We start from the raw sequence: 18256 nt of genomic DNA on the forward strand, positions 1-18256 counted from the left end.
TGCCAGTTTGAAAGTTGTATCTGAGCATTTGATAATAAACATTTGAGAATTTAAAAAACATGGTCCTATGTAAAGTCTCAAGTTGATCAGTCCTTATCAAGTCTCAAGTTGATCAGTCCTTATCTATTTTTTTTCTGTTTTGTATCCTGAGGATAGGAACAGTTTTTTGCCTAACAGACATGCAAATACCCTTATATAACTTTTTAGGTGGGAGTAAAGTAAATGCAGTGCTATAAGAAAGGTACAGATGTCACTTTCATGCAACTGTGTTTTCATGTTAAATGCTTATCTTTCATTTAATGCTTTCCTAGGTCAAGAACAGATTAATTCAGCTAGCGTGCTCGCTTCCTTCCTTCCTCAGATTCTGCTATAATAATCCTTTAGCTCGCTCTATAACTTAGTGCATATTTCTACACGGTTTGTTGTATTTAACTAGACATAAAAATTGTTTCATAATGCTAGTCTTATGCATGGTATTAATCTAAAATGATAGGGATAATTAAGGAGGGTTATGTTAGTATTGTTACCGAAATCTCGGAATGAAGAACTTATCGACACCAATGTGATGTAGATAAGCAGACACTTCTTTATTGACGGCCGGGTGCGTGAGCGAGTCCTCTCACAATCAACGCACACCAAGTCTCAAAATCATACACCATATATAGAACTTATTCATACATATTCATTAAGTATTCATGCATAATCATAATATTTCCCGTAAATCATTAATATACTCTCCTCCCATATCCGATTCTGCACAGTAGAGCTTAGAAAGGTCTAGAAATGGGTCTGGGGTACGATTTAGGTAGGTGGTATATGAGTCGGTGGTCGCGATCTCCCCCTGCCGGAATTACCTTTTACTAAAGTTCACGGTTTCTTGGCAGGTAACTACAAGCTGTTCCAGTCGACTCTCCCCAGTTCCCATTAATCCTATATACTGACATTTCAATACACCTTCTACATACAGAAGACTGGTCAAATACAAAGAAACCTTTCAAACCCTAAGTTATTACCTAAGTTTTAACAATGATTCTAGCCCATTCTTCTGGCCTTGGTACGGGATGTACAGAGGATCTCATAGCAGCTTTTACTGTGCAACTATAAGTTTCATTAAAATATATTTCTTATCCTTCTATATTTCTATTCTATAAAATAATTTTATAAAATCAAATAATCAATCAAATAAAGTCAATCAATCTTAACTTATTAGCAAATCTGTAACAGTATGGTGAAGAATTTGCACTATCTTTTGAAGGTACTCTCTTATTCCCAGAACATGAGTTTGACAGAATAAAATGGGCCTCGGTTTGGTAGGTAATTGCTGAATGTTTGCATTGCTTTTCTCAAGTTCAAGACTGCAGGCTGAGTCTGACTGTGCTCTGATTCTGTGTTTTCCTCCCATGTAGGTAATATTTGCAGAATTGTTTCAGCTTCCTTCTCCACCACATATTGAGGTTATGTACACAGCACTCCTCATTGAACTGTGCAAACTCCAGCCTGGCTCTTTACCACAAGTTGTATCCTTTTCATGCTGCTAAAGAGCCTTTTTAAAACAGAGTATTTTTTTCTTTTGTTCTGTACAGGATAGAATAGCAATAAAAGTCAGCAGTAATAAATTTTCCTTCTTTCCGTGTTTAGCTGTATGAAACTACCAATAACACTGTTCACATGAAAGAATAACACAGCTTAACAGTCATAAGTAAAACTTGCATTCACATCTAAACCTGTTCTTTAGCTTGCAGACCAGGCAAACTGAGAGGCCGTGTTCTGATTCTTCCTCAGATCTTTTTGAAGAGCCATCTTGTAGCCAAAGGATGGAATAAATAACTTGCATGTTTCTGAGCCCTGTTCTTACATCAGGGAAGTTTATGGCATCATTGTAGTCACATTAAAACCGGGAAAAGTAAATGAAATTATTAATTTCTTAAATCTTTTGTTTTAACAGCAGTATGAGTGCTTCTAGTCCATTTCACTGCAAAGTGCAGTAGTTAAATTAACTTGTTTGAATTTGCACTCAAATGGACTAGGAATATTAATAAAGTCAATAATAATCTCTCAGGTCAGAGAGTAGCTAATGGTGAGGAAAGAAGTATCAGCTCTTATCTAATTCTGAGTGTTGCATTGGCCCTTTTTCATTGTAATTTTAGATTGTGGCTAATTGAGCTACAGTCACTGAGAATGGAGGACTAACAGACATGCCTACTGGTAATTCCATTCCCAAAGTTTTATTCTACTGCTTGAAATCACCCATTGTTTGTAACCACATAGCCTAAACTCTCACTGAGACTATCCCTAAAATTGTGGGGACCTGCTTGCAGTAAGTATCAATAGGGGTACAGCAACAAAGGATCAGGGTTGGCCGGCCATGGTCTTTGGGTCAGGCCACTGTGGACATACTTTCTTGAACTGTTAATGATGAGCAAAGATGGTCCATTGATTAGGCAGCAACAGGAGCATGTGAAATGTGGTCCATAATGAGATTGATGTCCATTCGTATCATTAGTGTGCAGTTTTTGTTGTCTCATGGTGGGGATTCTGGCTTCCAGTAAAAGCAGCTAATGGTCTTGCTGTAATAAATGGAAGAAACCCAGACTTGGTTTAGAGAATAGATGTTACTTATTGGAGAAAACTGCATGCTTTATTATTTTATTTATTCCTGTGGCCTTTTCAAAATGGGGTAAGTCGTGATATAGAGACAGGAAGCTGTCAGTAGAGAGTTGATGAAATCATCTCTGAAAAATGGAGAGTAACTTATGATTTCAGATGCTTCTCTGTTAACTTTAATAAGAAACTTTCAGCTTGCACAAGCCACAGAAATGCTTTACATGCGCTTGGATACAATGAATACTACGTGTATAGACAGGTAAGTATATATTTTGGGGGCAACAGAATATGTTTCTCATTTTTCTTGTGCATTGGATATCGATGCATTTTTTAAAAGGATCATCTGAAATCCTTGATAAACAGTTTGATTCTGTACAAAATGTTTTTGGGGCTCTAGACTTGAGCCATCTGAAGAGAAGGTAAGGGATGAACTGACCACTTGCCTTTCTTCCCCCAGAAACTCTTTCCTTCAAGTCACTAGTCTGATTAGCTATACAGTGCAGCTAAGACAACTCTTCCACATCCATACCCCCTTCTGTTCTGTACTACTTTCTCCTCCCTGTTGGCCTGAGGAAGGAAAGGGTTGGAAGTGGGTTTATGGGAAGGTTGGCTAGCTGGAAAAGAGCAGTGGTGTTTCTGTGATTTGAGTGGTCTGCATTATGTAGAACTAAAATTACTGTGCAAAAATGTGAAAGCCTGTAGACTTGCACTAAGTTTTTTCACTGCTTATTAAAATGTCATTGGTCTCGTATATGTACAAGAACAAGAGAGACTGCACATTCATCCATAAAGTCTGGCTTTTGACTCTCAGTTCAATCTTTTTGTATGAGTCAACATCGATGTATATTTAATGCATTGATGACTACAGATTGGAGACTTTGGGCTTATCTTTGAGATTTTCTTATAGATGTATTCTACTTGTGAACTAGGAGGTTTGTGGGGAGGTTTTTTTGTTTGCTGTTTTTCTTTGCAGTTCTGGTATTTAATAGAGCTTTCTTCTTTTAAAAAAGGTTTATTAACTGGTTTTCCCACCACTTGAGTAACTTTCAGTTCCGTTGGAGCTGGGAAGATTGGTAAGTCAGTCTGTCTCCCATCATAAGTTAAACCTTCAAACTTAGCCAGCAAATGTCACAACATAGTGGTTCTGTTAACTGCTTTCCACTAATGCTTTTGACCCCTCCCCCCCCACCTGTTTACTACCATTCCTTGGTAGACAAGGTTGGTAACCTGTAGTCATTATAAAAACAATCACAGTTTTCTGTAATGAATCCAAGAAGTACTGTGTTCTGTAAATAGTGGAAACCTGATTTGCCTGTATATTTTTGTCCTTATCACTTCAGTCAGTTGTTTGCAAGCTTTTCAGAAGGGTTCTCCTACTTATTAGTAATTTGCCTTGACTCTCCTTCCATTTGGTTCTCTTTATTCATATGTGTAACTTCACTGTCTGAGTGCCATCCTAACATGACAACCCCCACCCTCCCCCTGAATCTTGATCTTTTGGCTTCTAGCAGGAGTTCCCTGCACCCCCTCAGTGCCTAACCATAGCTTTCCCAAAGCCTTGTATTCCAGGTACCATGCCTTCTGCTTACTCCCATTCTGTTCTGCTCCCACATAAAAAAAAGATTACTTGGGGGCTTAGTCCCTCCTACAGTATAACTTCTGCAGCCTGTTACCATACCTGCATCCCATAGCCAATGTACCTAGGTGTCCCTGGGAAGAGGAGTACAGCCCTGTATGTGATGCATTACTTCAGATTTACTTACATCCCCTGTGTTGTGCCAATTGGGAGTTGTACGTTTGCTTCTTATCAAGTTTGTTCATGTTGATTGACCAAGTGGGAGCCTCCAAATAGCTGTTTTTTCATTGCCTGCATTCCCCTTGTTGGGAACACTGATGTGGATAACTCTCTACCAAGCTACCAGTTTTCACAAAACTTTTAAGAATGTAGCTGTCTTTGAGACTTCTCTTTCTCTGAAATGTATTTAATATTAGCTAAGAACCCAAAAATTGTTTGGAGGGAGGAACATAGTGAAATCATACAAGCTTTGTTTCCTCGGGAAAACAGTCTAACCGACAGAGCAAATGCTGCTTTAATTTTTCAGAGAAGCCATTCAAAAAATTACCTTATGAAGAAGGGATTCTTAAGATTGCTAATGGCCAATAAGGAAGTAGGGATAGACTGGCTCCTTATCTTCAAATTGTGTGCACTGTAAAACGTGAAAGTCTAAAACAGTCTGCTGACTAGGGAGTAATCTGCTGGTTAGCTGCTGTGGGTGACACCTGTTTAGCTGGTAAGCCGAAATGCAGCTCCCAGAGTACAGAAAATAGAAGCAGTCAGCACACCATGGAGCTCCAGACAGTGTGGGGCTGTACAGCAATGGTGGTGATGTGCCACAGGGCTCTGTCCCCAGCGCTGGTTGGAAACAACACCCCTGATAAATTAAAAGCCTTGTTCCAGATAGAGCTTTAGAGGAAGAATGTTGCTGTCGAGGTCTGGGGCTGCAGGAATTGCCTGAAGCAGGAGGCAGTGGTGGTTTTGCTTGTGGGAGGTGTGCTCTGGTCAAAGAGCAGAATTGCCAGGTAAAGGAGCTGTGTAAGGAGGTGAGCAGGCTGTTGTAGCATTAGGGAAGGCGAATGGATCAACAGAGTCTGCGTAGAGACCTTGCAAAGACCAGAGACTGAGCCACATAATGCAAGGAGGAAGGGACAGCAAGACGCTACACTTAAACCAGTGGTGGATGAGAGATAGCCAAGATGGGGGAGGCCAGAGACTTGTAACTTCTGGAGCAGAAGACTCCTCTGTCCTTAGATCTGAACAGTCCTGTAATATCTAATGCAGGGGAACAGGCTCTCTCTGTAAGGGAGGCTTCAGAGCCAGCTGGGTATGAATTGTGCATTAGCAACAGGAGGCAGCAGTGGTTAGAGATCCCTTTCTGCAGGGGATGGAGGCACCCATCTGCTGACCAGACATGCTGTCATGGAAGGTTTGTTTCTTGCTAAAGGCCCATATCCAGGATGGTTATGGAGAGACTGTTAAGACTTGTCTGGCCTTTGGACTATTACCTCTTGCCACTCATCCATGTGGGCACCAATAATACTGCCAGGGGAGACCTGGAATATATCAAGTATAACTACAGAGCTCTAGGGACAAAGGTGAAGGACATGGGTGGTGTCTCAAACCTACATGAGGAGTGGATGCATTTTGTGAGTTAGCAGCTGGCTGCATGGCTGGTGTTCGAGGCAGCACTTTGGGTTTTATGACTGTGGGTCCCTCTAAGGAATAAGGATTGCTAGGGAGAGCCAGGATCCATCTGACAAGGTGAGGCAAGAGCATCTTTGCCAACAGGCTTGCCAACCTGGTGAAAATGGCTTTCAACTAGGTATGTTGGGTGATGGAGTTCATACCATGAAGTGATATGAGGGAATGGAAAATGGGGTGGAAAGAACATGGGGTGGGGTGATGAAAGCGAGAAAGCACTTGGAAGGATAAAGCGGGACAAAAGGGCCCCCCCCTTCAAGTGTCTGTGGACAAATGCACACAGCCTGGGAAACAAAGAAAGTGCTAGAGCTCTGTGTGCAGATGAACCACTGATAAGTAGCTGAGCTGTGATGAGAGAGCTCATTTAACTACAATTCTGTAATGGATGGATTCAGACTCTTCAGAAAAGGCAGGCAGGGAAGAAGATGAGGGGAGTTGCCCTCTATGTGAAGGACCAGATTGAATACCTCTTCTATAGAATAGGCAACAGGCTGATTGAGAGCTTGTTGGTCAAAATAGGAAGAGAGGCCAGTGAGGGTGACATCATGGTAGAATTTACAAATTACCTGATTAGGATTAGAAAGCAGTCAGTCATCTTTAAACAACTGGAGGAATCCTCTGGATCACAGACCCTGTTTTTTATGGAGGACTTAAACCTCCCTGAGGTTCCCTGCTGAAAGGGCAATACGGAAGGATGCAAGTCTGCAAAGGAGGAATTTAGAAACATTGCCTGGGTTGGCAGGGATGGTATTAGGAAAGCCAAAACTCAACTTGAATTGAGATTTGCAAAGAACATAAAGGGCAATGAGAGCTCCTGCTGCTACATTATCATTAAAAGAATAAACAAGGAAAACGAAGGCCTGCAGCTGAATGGGGCAGGTGATTTAGTGACAGCAGAGGTAGCTAAGGTACTCAATGCCTTTTTTTGCCTCAGTCTTTACAAACATGGTCTCTCAAGTCTCTGTGCTTAGAGATAGTGTTCAAGGAGAAGAATTACCAGTAGTGGAAGAGGATCAAATTGGCAATCTCTTGAGAAATCTTAATCTATAAAAATTAATGGGACCAGATGGGGTGCACCTGAGGGTGCTGGGAGAGCTGGCCAATTTCATTGTGAAGCTGCTCTCTATTGTCTTTGCTTTGAAAGGCTGTGTAGATCAGGAGAAATCCTTGATAACTGGAAAAAGGTAAATGTTGCACCCATTTTCAAAAAAAGGTCAACAGAACAATTTGTGGAACTATAAGCCTGTCAGTCTCACTTTGGTCCCTGGGAAAATCATGGAGTGAGTCCTCTTGGAATGCATTTCGGAGCACAAGGGATAAGGTGGTGACTGGGAACAGTCAGTATGGGTTTACCAAAGGTAAATCATGCCTGACCAACCTCATTGCCTTGTATAATGAAAGGACTAAATTTGTGGGTGAGGGGAGAGCAGTAAATATCATACACCTTGACTTTAGAAAAGCTTTTTACGTGGTCTCCTACAGAATCCTTGTATCCAAATTGGTTTGTTATGATCTAGATGGATGAAAGCCTGTCTGGTTTGTCATGCTCAGAGGGTAGTGGTTAATGGTTTGTATTCTACCTGGACCTTGGTTACAAGTGGAGTACTACAGAGGTCAGTCCTGAGACCTGTCCTGTTTAAGATCTTTATTGATGACCCAGAGGAGACAGAATGCACCCTCATCAAGCTTGTAGACAATGTTACATTTGGGGGTGCAGTTGATATGCTTGAGGACAGGGCTGTCATTCAGAGGGATCTATTCAAGTTGGAGAAATGAGCTGAGAGGAACCTCCCAAAATTCTACAAAGACAAATGCAGAGTCCTGTACTTGGAATGAACTAACTCCTGCAATGGGGCAGGTGGGGGACTGACTGACTGGGGAGCAGCTCTGCTGAAAAGGACTTGGGGATTTGCTGGACAATAGGCTAAACAAAACCCAGTATCTTGCCAGTGACAAAGGCTAAACAGTATCCTGGGCAGTGTCAACAGGAGTGTATCCAGTAGATTGAGGGAAGTGATTATTCCCCTTTACTTGGCACTTGTTAGACCTCATCTAGAGCACTGTGTCCAGTTTCTCCCCCCAATGCAAGACAGACATTGAGAAACTGGTGGTAGTTAATCAGAAGGCCACCAAGTTGGTCAGGGGGCTGCAGCACATGCTCTGTGAGCAGAGGCTGAGGGAACTGAGAGGATGGGGCTAGTCTCCATGCTGAGGTGTATGACAGGAGGACAAGAGATAGTAGCCATAAATTCAAACATGGGAGGTTCCATCTGGATATAAAGCAAAATATTTAATTGTGAGGATAAACACTAAACCAGGGGCCCAGAGAGGTTGTGGCATCTCCATCCTTGGAAGCTTTCAGAACTGATTGGACAAAACCCTGAGTGATCCGATTTCATTGTTGACTATGCTTTGAGCAGGAAGTTGGAGTATGTAGCCTCCTGAGATTCTTTCCAACCTAAATGATTTTATGAATTGTGATTATCCAGTGAATGTTCCCTACCTGTAGTATCAGACCAAAACAGATTAGAACACAAATACATTTGTTAGAAATTGTTTGGGGGTTTGGGTTGGGGTTTTTTGTTGTTTTTGGTTTTTATTTGATAGGTCAGACTGTCTTACTCAGGACCTTGAGAAGCCCAAATCCAAATTTGTGAGAGAGGTTTTGGAAAAATGCATGAGGTAAGTAAGACTTCTGAACATCTTGCTTTTGTAGTCAAATTGTAGTTTGGCCATTGCTTCCAGGTAATGATGCATTCTTTTTAAAGTGGCTCTCGTCTTAAGCATACATATTTTCTCAGTTAACTTTTTTAGCTAAAGTTTGTTCTGTTGTCTTGCTCAGTTTTGTTCTAGTGTATCTGTTGTAGAGCACTGCTTTTCCTAGTGGACTAGGGGACAAATAGGTGGAGCAAGTGGAGGTGACATTATTAAGAAGGCTTTACTTTTTCTGCTTGGGGATAGGTAAAAAGAGCTGATAATAGGGCAGGCAGGCAGGGAAGGGAAAAAGAGTTCAGGTAACTTACTGAAAAACTGTGGCTATTCACAGAAATAAGAGGGGTTATATGTCTAATTTAAGATAAATAAGTATCTTCATTGTTCTGAGTATCTCCAATTCTCATGGACCTTAAAAAGAAGCTGCAAAAGCACAACAGCTGTCAGGATTGGGCTCGTGATTGTGGAAATGGGGGTATAGGAGAGTGCAAGAGCAAAATGTTCAAAGAACCTATGTAATTCAGTATTTTACATGGAAAAAGCTTACCTGTTGTTTTGCAAGAGTTTAATGTACAAAGTGTGAAATTGTGCTGCAAAACTATTTCATTTTGTTTGTGTCTCCTTTTGATTTTACTGCAAGTTTAGTAGAGGAATTCAGTGTTTGTAAAGTAAGAAAGATGGAAGATAAAACAAAGCCATTTGGTTTAATCTTCACACACACACACACACACACACTTTTAATACCAGTATTTTACCAATTGTCCCTGTAGCATCTTAGACTTGTGTGAGGATGAAATTCTAGTATTTAAGCATCTACTAGAAAGTTTTGATTAAGTTATCTCTTGCTATCTTTCAGGAACTACCATTGTATTGAGTAAACGTTTTGATTTTTTTTTTTTTTGCACAGTCCAAATTAAAAAATAGGAAAAATACTTTAAATCAGTGAGTTGAGTCAACCCTGATGATGATATGCTATTATAATTCTACTGCTGTGAAACTTACTTTTGTAGGCTTTCCTATCATCAGCGAATAATAGACATTGTTCCTCCAAGCTTTTCTGTTCTCAGTCCTGCAAACCCAGTGTGTGTTTACAAATATGGAGATGAAAGCAATAGTAAGTATTTAAGTTACCAAAACTTCAATTCCAAGCAAATTGTTTCAAAGCAAGGGAATATCCTAGTGTCAAATTACTCTAACTTCATGAAGGAGAACTCAGCTGAAATAAATATGCTTGGTTTTGATCTAGTGCTGTCTGGATCTTTCTAATCTAAACCTTTTTTTAAAAAAATAATCTAGATGTATGAAGTTAAATCATGCTGAGGTGACTGCAGTCTAGGTGTGACAGTTTGCTTTGGTTTTCCAGGAGTCTAAAAAAAGAAAATTTCATTTATTTCCATCATTCAGGTAGAATTCTGTGTAGAAATTAATGTAACAAGATAATATGGACTAGTTTTTGAATGAATAGGGCACTTAACAAAAGATTTTACTAAACAAATCTGGTTTAATGACGCAAACAGAGAGGTAGCAAATCATGTGAAGGTTCTGTCATTATCACAGGCAGAGATAACTGAGAAAATGCAGGTAAATATTGTATTTTTATGAAGCTGATGGAAAATAGAATGGAGTTTTAATAAGGGGAGTTATTCCCCCCATAACTCTGAAGGTCCTAGAAAAGGACCTTAATTTGTGAAAAATAGGAAACCCATTGATTAATTTTATGGAATGGTCATGTGGACAGTGGTATTGGGAGCAGCAAGTTTTGGGAATAGCTGGGAAGTATACATGCTTCTCTGAGAAGCATGCTGATTAAAAATATTCATTCCATCCTAGACTTGAAAAAGTTTATATGAACTTTCTCTTTTCATTTAGGGTCTCTTCCTGGGTATACTGTAGCACTCTGTTTAACGATTGCAATTAAAAATAAGGCCAGTAATGATGAAATCTTCAACATTTTAAAAGATGTGCCTAATCCAAATAAGGATGATGACGATGGTAAGGACATCTGATATTAGGCATTGCAAGGTTGTCATTAGTTTTGCATCTAAACCATTTTGCTGTCCTGTAGTTATGGTTTCTGCTGCTAATTTAACTGTATGCTTTTCTTTCTCATAGTTGGTTTCAGTTTAACAATAAATGGAGGTAACATAGAATTTGTCAGTATTTCTTCTGCTCTTGTCATGTACAGAGATCTGTTCTAGTTAATAGAAGTAGCTTGGCCCTTGATGTGGGTTCTGCTAATTATCCACAGAGGTGGCATGAAGGATATTTAACATTTTTCTTTGCCTTCAGCATTAGAGCTCATTTCATGGTGTCAGCTTTGTCCTGAAGATCAAGTGTCTTTGCCCTACTTGCCTCCTGTTGATACAGCCTCATAGCAGTTAAAGCTAGCACCCTGGCTATCTTAGCTTTCCCTAGATCTAAATGAAACTGTATTCTCACAGTAGGACTTTGCTCAACTTCTTTCCAGATTTGCTGTTGGTCCAGCCTCACGTAATGCTCAATTTCCAAAGCCAATGTGCTCTTGGGGTCTGAAAGGAGTGTGAGCTACCCGTTTAAGGAGTGATCTTGAAAACATAGGGACAGTTTGGGTAATACTGCAATACTTGTAAGTGTTGTTATGTTATGCAACCACAAAGCAGCAGCAAGCCTTTTTTTGCTTGAGAGCCAGTATTGTTTTCCTTGATTTACTATAAAGACCACATAGTAATTGATGTTCTGTTTTTTACCCATTGTTGCCAGCAGGTCTACAGCAGCGTCCAGGGGATTCAGAACCATTCACCTCAGGTGTCCCGTATACCCCTTCCCCCCAACCATTACAAATATCCAACCTCTGTATTATAATCATCTGCAGCTTCCTCTCTTCTCATCCATTCCCCCTTTCCCATGCTCTTGTCTCCTTGCATGCCTGCCTTGTCTCCAACCCAGTGCAGACTTCTGCAGCATCTTCAGCTGTTGTTCCCTGCTTCTCTCTATCAGTGCTCTTAGATGCCACTAGCATAGCTGTGTCTTTGCTGCTATTTCTTGTTAACCTGGAACCATTTCTACATGTTTTCTCCATGACAGATGAAAGTCTCAAGATCTGCACCTTCTAGAAGATATTTACAAACTCCCTGTTCAGCTGTGCAATATCCAGTTGCTGAATTTTTTTTGCTTTAATTTATTTTAAAAAATTTACAAAAATTATCATTAAAGTATTTGGAGCAACTTAAAACCTCTACTTGAAGTACTTGTTTTAACTTTAACTTACAGATGAAGGATTCACCTTCAATCCTTTGAAAATAGAAGTTTTTGTGCAGACTCTGCTCCATCTAGCTGCGAAGTCTTTCAGCCACTCCTTCAGTGCTCTGGCTAAGTAAGTGTGGTATGTGCATTATTTTGGGGCTTACAGAACCATTTCATTCTGACTGTGAGGTGCCTGGTAACTCATCTGCAGGCTTCAGTAACATTTTAGATGCTGCATAATGTGATGTGATGGTGTGTTTTGGGCAGAAGCAGTAACACTACTAAAAGAAAGGTAATGTGAAAACTAGGTTACATAGCTGAATGGAGTTATTAACAAGAGCATATACATCTTAAGCATGTTGATTGCCTTAGGGTGAGGGTTTTTTTTCTGCTTTAAGTATCTTGCAAGTATAAAGGTACATATCAATTTGAGATTTTCATGTTGTCACATCTGGCCATATCAGCATTCTTTACCTGAGCATGACTCTGAGTACAGCCTTGAATGTCTGATTCTACCAGTAGCCCTGTAGGGGTTCTAAAATAGAGACTGTTTGGTACTCATAGAATCATTTAGGTTGGAAAAGACCTTTAAGGTCATTGAGTCCAACCATAAATCTAGCACTGCCACGTCTACCACTAAACCATGTCCCTAAGCACCACATCTACACATCTTTTAAATACCTCCAGGGACGGTGACTCCACCACTTCCCTGGGCAGCCTGTTCCAATGCTTGACAACCCTTTTGGTGAAGAAATTTTTCCTAATATCCATTCTAAACCTCCCCGGCACAACTTGAGGCTGTTTCCTCTCATCCTATCGCTTGTTACCTGGGGGAAGAGACCAACACTCACCTCGCTACAACCTCCTTTCAGGTAGTTGTAGAGAGCGATAAGGTCTTCCCTGAGCCTCCTTTTCTCCAGGCTAAACCACACCACTTCCCTCAGCCGCTCCTCATAAGACTTGTGCTCCAGACCCTTCACCAGCTTTGTTGCCCTTCTTTGGACACACTCCAGCACCTCAATGTCTTGTAGCGAAGGGCCCAAAACCGAACACAGTATTTGAGGTGCAGCCTCACCAGTGCTGAGTACAGGGGGCTGATCACTTCCCTAGTCCTGCTGGCCACTCTATTTCTGATGCAAGCCAGGATGCTGCTGGCCTTCTTGGCCACCTGGGCACACTGCTGGCTCATGTTCAGCCAGCTGTTGACCAGCACCCCCCCAGGTCCTTTTCCACCAGGCAGCTTTCCAGCCACTCTTCCCCAAGCCTGTAGCGTTGTGTGCAGTTGTTGTGACCCAAGTGCAGGACCCGGCACTTCTCCTTGTTGAACCTCATACAATTGGCCTTGGCCCATCAATCCAGCCTGTCCAGATCCCTCTGCAGAGCCTTCCTGCGCTCAAGCAGATCAACAGTCTCCCCTCGTAATGGTGTCATCTGCAAACTTCCTGAGGGTGCACTCAATCCCCTTATCCAGATCACTGATAAAGATATTAAACAGGACTGGCCCCAACACTGAGCCCTGGGGAACACCACTTGTGATCAGCCACCAGCTGGATTTGACTCCATTCACAACCACTCTTTGGGCTTGGCCATCCAGTCAGAACAAGGACTAGTGATTTTGAGGCTTGTCCCAGCTGCTTATAGAATATTTCCTCTGCCTCTTCATCCCGGTTGGGTGTTGTATAACAGATTCCCACCATGACATCTGCCTTGTTGGCCTTCCCCCTGATTCTCACTCATAAACACTCAACCCTATTGTCACCATCATTAAGCTCAGTCACTGCACAGAAGCATTTAGGTCGTTCCTGGAGCTTTATGTTGGCATAAAGTGCAAGAGGAAATGTACATCTATGCAGTAGAGAATGTTATAAATGTCTGTAATTGAAATAAAAACCCCCAAATCATTGTATCTTTCTTAAATGTAAACGTTACTCCTGAAATCATGCTGAAATAAATCCCCTTGTACCCTTCATTGTAGCCTACAAAAATGTCTTTCAACCCAGCTCTCACCTTGCTTTTGTTGCTAACAAAAGGTATTACGCTATGAGTTAGTTGCCTGCACAAGCATACTGCTGTTGGCTTGTGCTGTTGTGTTTAAATCAGTCAATAACATGCAGGTTAGTAATTTGTTTTTTAAAAAACAAAACGTGGGGAGGTCATTTGTGTGGCAGTTCATCAACTCGTTAAGTGTGTAGATATTTCTGTATGTGACTTCTAATTATGAAAACTTAATCTACCTAAAATAAAAAGAGAGTTAATAGGAAGTCTTAAGTAATCTTTCTAACAAGTCTGGTGTGTTATGATTCTTCGTGCATACTATTGCAAAGTCTTGAGAAACACCCACAGTGTAATGAAAAAATATCCTAGCTAGTGTCTGGATTAGCTACTTGCAAATTTATTACATCCTCTTAATGATAGTTTTATAGATAAGCACATCAAGCAGCAGAGTTCTCTCCTGCATTTAAAAGCAAGAAAACTGTAGCCTAGCTTTGAGGAGTAAGTTTGCCCTGAGGCAGGGTTATATTGCTTTTAGGAGATGTTTTGTCTCTGCAACATTTTAAACTCAGGACAGTTCCATTTGTCAGGGCGTAGCCTTTCCAGAATTGTTGCAGATTGGCCAAAAGAAAATGTTGGGACCATCTAAACCCCTTACTACATGATTCTGCTTCATTGCCCTGATCCTAACCCCTCTATTCACTACCTATATTTCTTTAAAGGTTTCACGAAGTCTTCAAAGTACTTGCTGAAAGTGATGAGGGGAAACTCCATGTCCTGAGAGTTGTATATGAGGTTTGGAAGAATCATCCGCAAGTAAGAGCATCAATGGCAGATATTTGTTGAAGTTGCCTCTCACAGAAAGTCATGTTAAAATATAAAGCATTACAATTTCCTTTGTTTACTTAAAAATACTGTCTATTTGTATTTAAATGAATTGAAGTTGTGTTTACTACTGTTAAGTGCCTTAAACTGGACATCAAATTTATTCTCTATCAGTGAGATTTTCATGTTAAAAGTTCAGCGTAGAAGACTTTCAGCCTTGTGCTATGGTCTGGTTTACGAGAGAGTAACTTAAAAAACAAACCAAAACAAACCCAAGCCAACCCAACCCTGTTTTTCTTCAAGATTTCAATACTAGAACAGTGTTCTTGTGCTTTTTGATTTTTAAGATGTAGATCTAGTAACACAGAAGTAGGCTGAAGAGAGAACCTGATTAGTAGGGTAAAAAGATAGAACCTGGTTATTTAGCACTTGTGTGGTTTTTCACTAGCAATCACGAGCCACAAAGACCAGGTTGGAATCAGTGTTATGTACAGGCAGAGCAAGGAAATCTGCTCTGAACCAATGTTCAGAACAGATTTGTCTGTGACACTACCATGCTTAAAATTAATTCCTGAGTCTGATGAAATAATGTGCTGAAAGAACTATGAAAAATACCTCAGTTTAGAACATGCAGTTTCTTCACAGCAGTTGTTGTTTCCCCGTGTTGATGTTGTTTTATAAATGGAGAACAGTAAGAAACTTGTATTCATTTTTTCTCTATTAGTTATTTGGATACTTTTCCCTGGTGTGTTTGTAATATATGATATTATGTCTGGAAGTGATTGCTGCCTCACTTGCATGAGCCAGACTTGCAAAAATAATCTCATTGAGTGCTGGAGAATCCTTGCATCTACTACTGGGCCTAAGGCCCATTTTCTAGGGTTACTAAAAGATTGCTTTTAATATTCTTAAAAGTCAGGTCCTGAAAGAGAGGTAAGATATTGTAAAATAGCTTCTTAAATAAAATGCTCAAAAAAAGCAGAGATTAAATATATATATAAGTTCCTATCTGAAATATCAACCTTTAAATTATGGATGGTCACAGCCTCAACTATTTTCTGGGGGCACAAAGGCTTTGATGTCATAAAGGGAAACTTTAACATGAAGATCGAATACTTTCACGAATTCCTATGTCTGTGTTACATGAAGGCTCAAACTGAATTATCTAGATGATGTCAGGAAGAATTTCTTAAGACAAATGCATATAGGAAGTAGTCTTGGAAATTGAGAAACGAGTCATGAGTTCTCTGTTTCATTCCATTAATTTAGTTTTCTACCTTAAATTGAGCTTTGTTACAATTTCTTATTATATTTGAGAATGGATGATTATGAGAATAAACACGTTGCAGGTTGAGTTTCTTGGGTATTGTGGTATGGAGTACATGAATAATTAAGATGGGCCCTTTCTTCTGAATGTCACAAAGCTGTTCTAATCAAAAGATTTTGTAGCTACCTGCTTGATTTTCCCACAAACCTCATCCAAGGTAGGGTCCTGTAGTAAATACTTATATACGGTGCTGGTTTCATTCTAAAATGAAGAGTTCCTGCAGGAAAGAGCACATGGTTGTGGTTGGGGACTGTCAAAGTCCAAGGAGAGTAGGCTAGCAGTTGCTGTTACCTTATGGTTATGTAACAGGAACATGTCTTCTGGTTGGATACTCCAATGTTGACTATTGGGACTTGCTTCTCTGATGCCTTGTTTCAAAATTCAGTTCTTGTATTTTTGCTCTTGGGAATAGCAGAAGTACTCACTTGAATGAAAAGTGAAGTCATCATATATGAAGAATAAAGATGACTTGTTAAAATGCGAATGCATACTTGGCATGATTGATACAGCTCCCCTAGTTTGAGCATTTTTAGGTTCAGCAAATGAGATGTCTAATTTAAGCAATACTAGCTTCCTAAAGTGTTTGAAATCACTCGTTAATTTGACTAATGTATTTGCAAAGTTGCATAAAACCAAACTTGACTCTAATAACTTTTCATACAACCCAGCACTAGATGTACCTTAGCCCACAGTAATTTCACAGATTCCATGTTGCAGCAGGTAAACTTGAACATTTCTTGTAGTAGGAATGACCATCTTGTCTTTCCCAAAATGTAGATGATTGCTGTTCTTGTGGATAAGATGATTCGAACACAGATTGTTGATTGCGCTGCAGTAGCAAACTGGATCTTCTCTTCAGAACTTGCACATGATTTTACTAGGTAACAAGTATGGAATTTCTGTCTTGAGTTGCTTTTTATCTGACTTTTTATTTTAAATTATTAGAATCCATTTTTTAAAAATTTAGAATAATTGTAGTGTTTCCTTTATTATTTTGCTTTAAACTCTACATAAAATTGTGTTGCTTCCCTAAAACACAAGCTTTAGGATTTTCCTCTGAGCTGCAGCGTACATTTCTATGTCCTGCAAAAAGCTATGCTAGCAAGATTCATGCAAGTAGCCTGTAAGTTTGCCAAAGTGGAAGGAGAAGCTCTAGGACCATTTCTGGACAAGAACCATCAACCCTGTTGTATAGCTGCTAGCCTGGTGGAGTCTTGGCTTGCACCTAGGGCATATAGGTGTGTTGTTTAGTCTGGAGAAAAGGAGGCTGAGGGGGGAACTTATTGCTCTCTACAACTACCTGAAAGGATGTTGTAGACAGAGTCTCTTCTCCCAGGTAACAAGTGATAGGACAGGAGGAAATGGACTCAAGTTGTGCCAGGGGAGGTTTAGATTAGACATTAGGAAAAATTGCTTTACTGAAATTGTTTACCAAGCATTGGAACAGGCTGCCCAGGGAAGTGGTGGAGTCACCATCCCTGGAGGTATTTAAAAGATGTGTAGATGTGTAGATGTGGTGCTTAGGGACATGGTTTAGTGGTGGACTTGGCGGTCCTGGGTTAGCGGTTGGACTTGATGATCTTAAAGGTCTTTTCCAACCTAAACGATTCTATGATTCTATGTATCCTGCATCACCCTCCGATATATTGTTTACTGAGAGTGGGAAAAATGCTCAGACCTGGCATTTTGATGCTAGTAGTGTTGCAGAATGATTCTGAAATAAAGTGCTGGTTTGGTAATTCAGTGCAAAGTACAGGTAAGAAGTGAGTGATATGCTTTCTTAATATTGAATGTTTGCTCGCTCCAGTAGATGTCCTAGGTAATGGCAATGAAATGTTGTAAATCTCCCCCAGATCAATGTTGTGCACTTTTCTATCTAACTTGCTCTGTAGCAATACAAAGTTGCCCTGTTTCTGATGATTTGAATAAGAAGAATTGAGAGTTATAGCAGATCTGCACATTTTCTGTCTTGGAGCAGTGTGCAATTTACTGTTTTGGGTTCTGCATCTTTCCTAGGTTCTACGTCTGGGAAATCTTACATTCCACTATTCGTAAAATGAACAAGCATGTACTGAAGATTCACAAAGAACTGGATGAAACTAAGGCAAGATTGGCAAGACAGCACAAAAGGGTAATTTGGATTTTGGGGGTTTTTTTATACATATATTTGACACTTAAGTAACCCACAGGCTGTCACATATCAGACTGACACACAATTGGTTCTTGGAGGGGCTGAATAAAGAGTCAGGAGGCATATCTACATGTGTTGCCATCTCTAGTACTAGGACACTAAAGTCAACACAATTTTTTGTATG

At 40.2% G+C, this 18256-nt stretch overlaps 1 protein-coding gene across 1 annotated transcript in view; it reads left to right on the forward strand.

Annotated features, from left to right (window-relative positions):
* The window catches only part of LOC129734931 (nuclear cap-binding protein subunit 1-like), a 63925-nt gene that overhangs the window by 31540 nt on the left and 14129 nt on the right, over positions 1 to 18256 (forward strand). The window contains exons 11-20 of the mRNA XM_055700356.1: positions 1407 to 1517; positions 2799 to 2863; positions 3615 to 3677; positions 8471 to 8545; positions 9586 to 9689; positions 10445 to 10567; positions 11825 to 11927; positions 14512 to 14605; positions 16719 to 16822; positions 17958 to 18072. Of these exons, the coding sequence (XP_055556331.1) occupies positions 1407 to 1517; positions 2799 to 2863; positions 3615 to 3677; positions 8471 to 8545; positions 9586 to 9689; positions 10445 to 10567; positions 11825 to 11927; positions 14512 to 14605; positions 16719 to 16822; positions 17958 to 18072 (957 nt within the window). The remainder of the gene's footprint in view (positions 1 to 1406; positions 1518 to 2798; positions 2864 to 3614; positions 3678 to 8470; positions 8546 to 9585; positions 9690 to 10444; positions 10568 to 11824; positions 11928 to 14511; positions 14606 to 16718; positions 16823 to 17957; positions 18073 to 18256) is intronic.

The sequence above is a fragment of the Falco cherrug genome, assembly GCF_023634085.1.
Source record: "Falco cherrug isolate bFalChe1 chromosome W unlocalized genomic scaffold, bFalChe1.pri SUPER_W_unloc_1, whole genome shotgun sequence".
In the NCBI taxonomy this organism is placed as follows: domain Eukaryota; kingdom Metazoa; phylum Chordata; class Aves; order Falconiformes; family Falconidae; genus Falco; species Falco cherrug.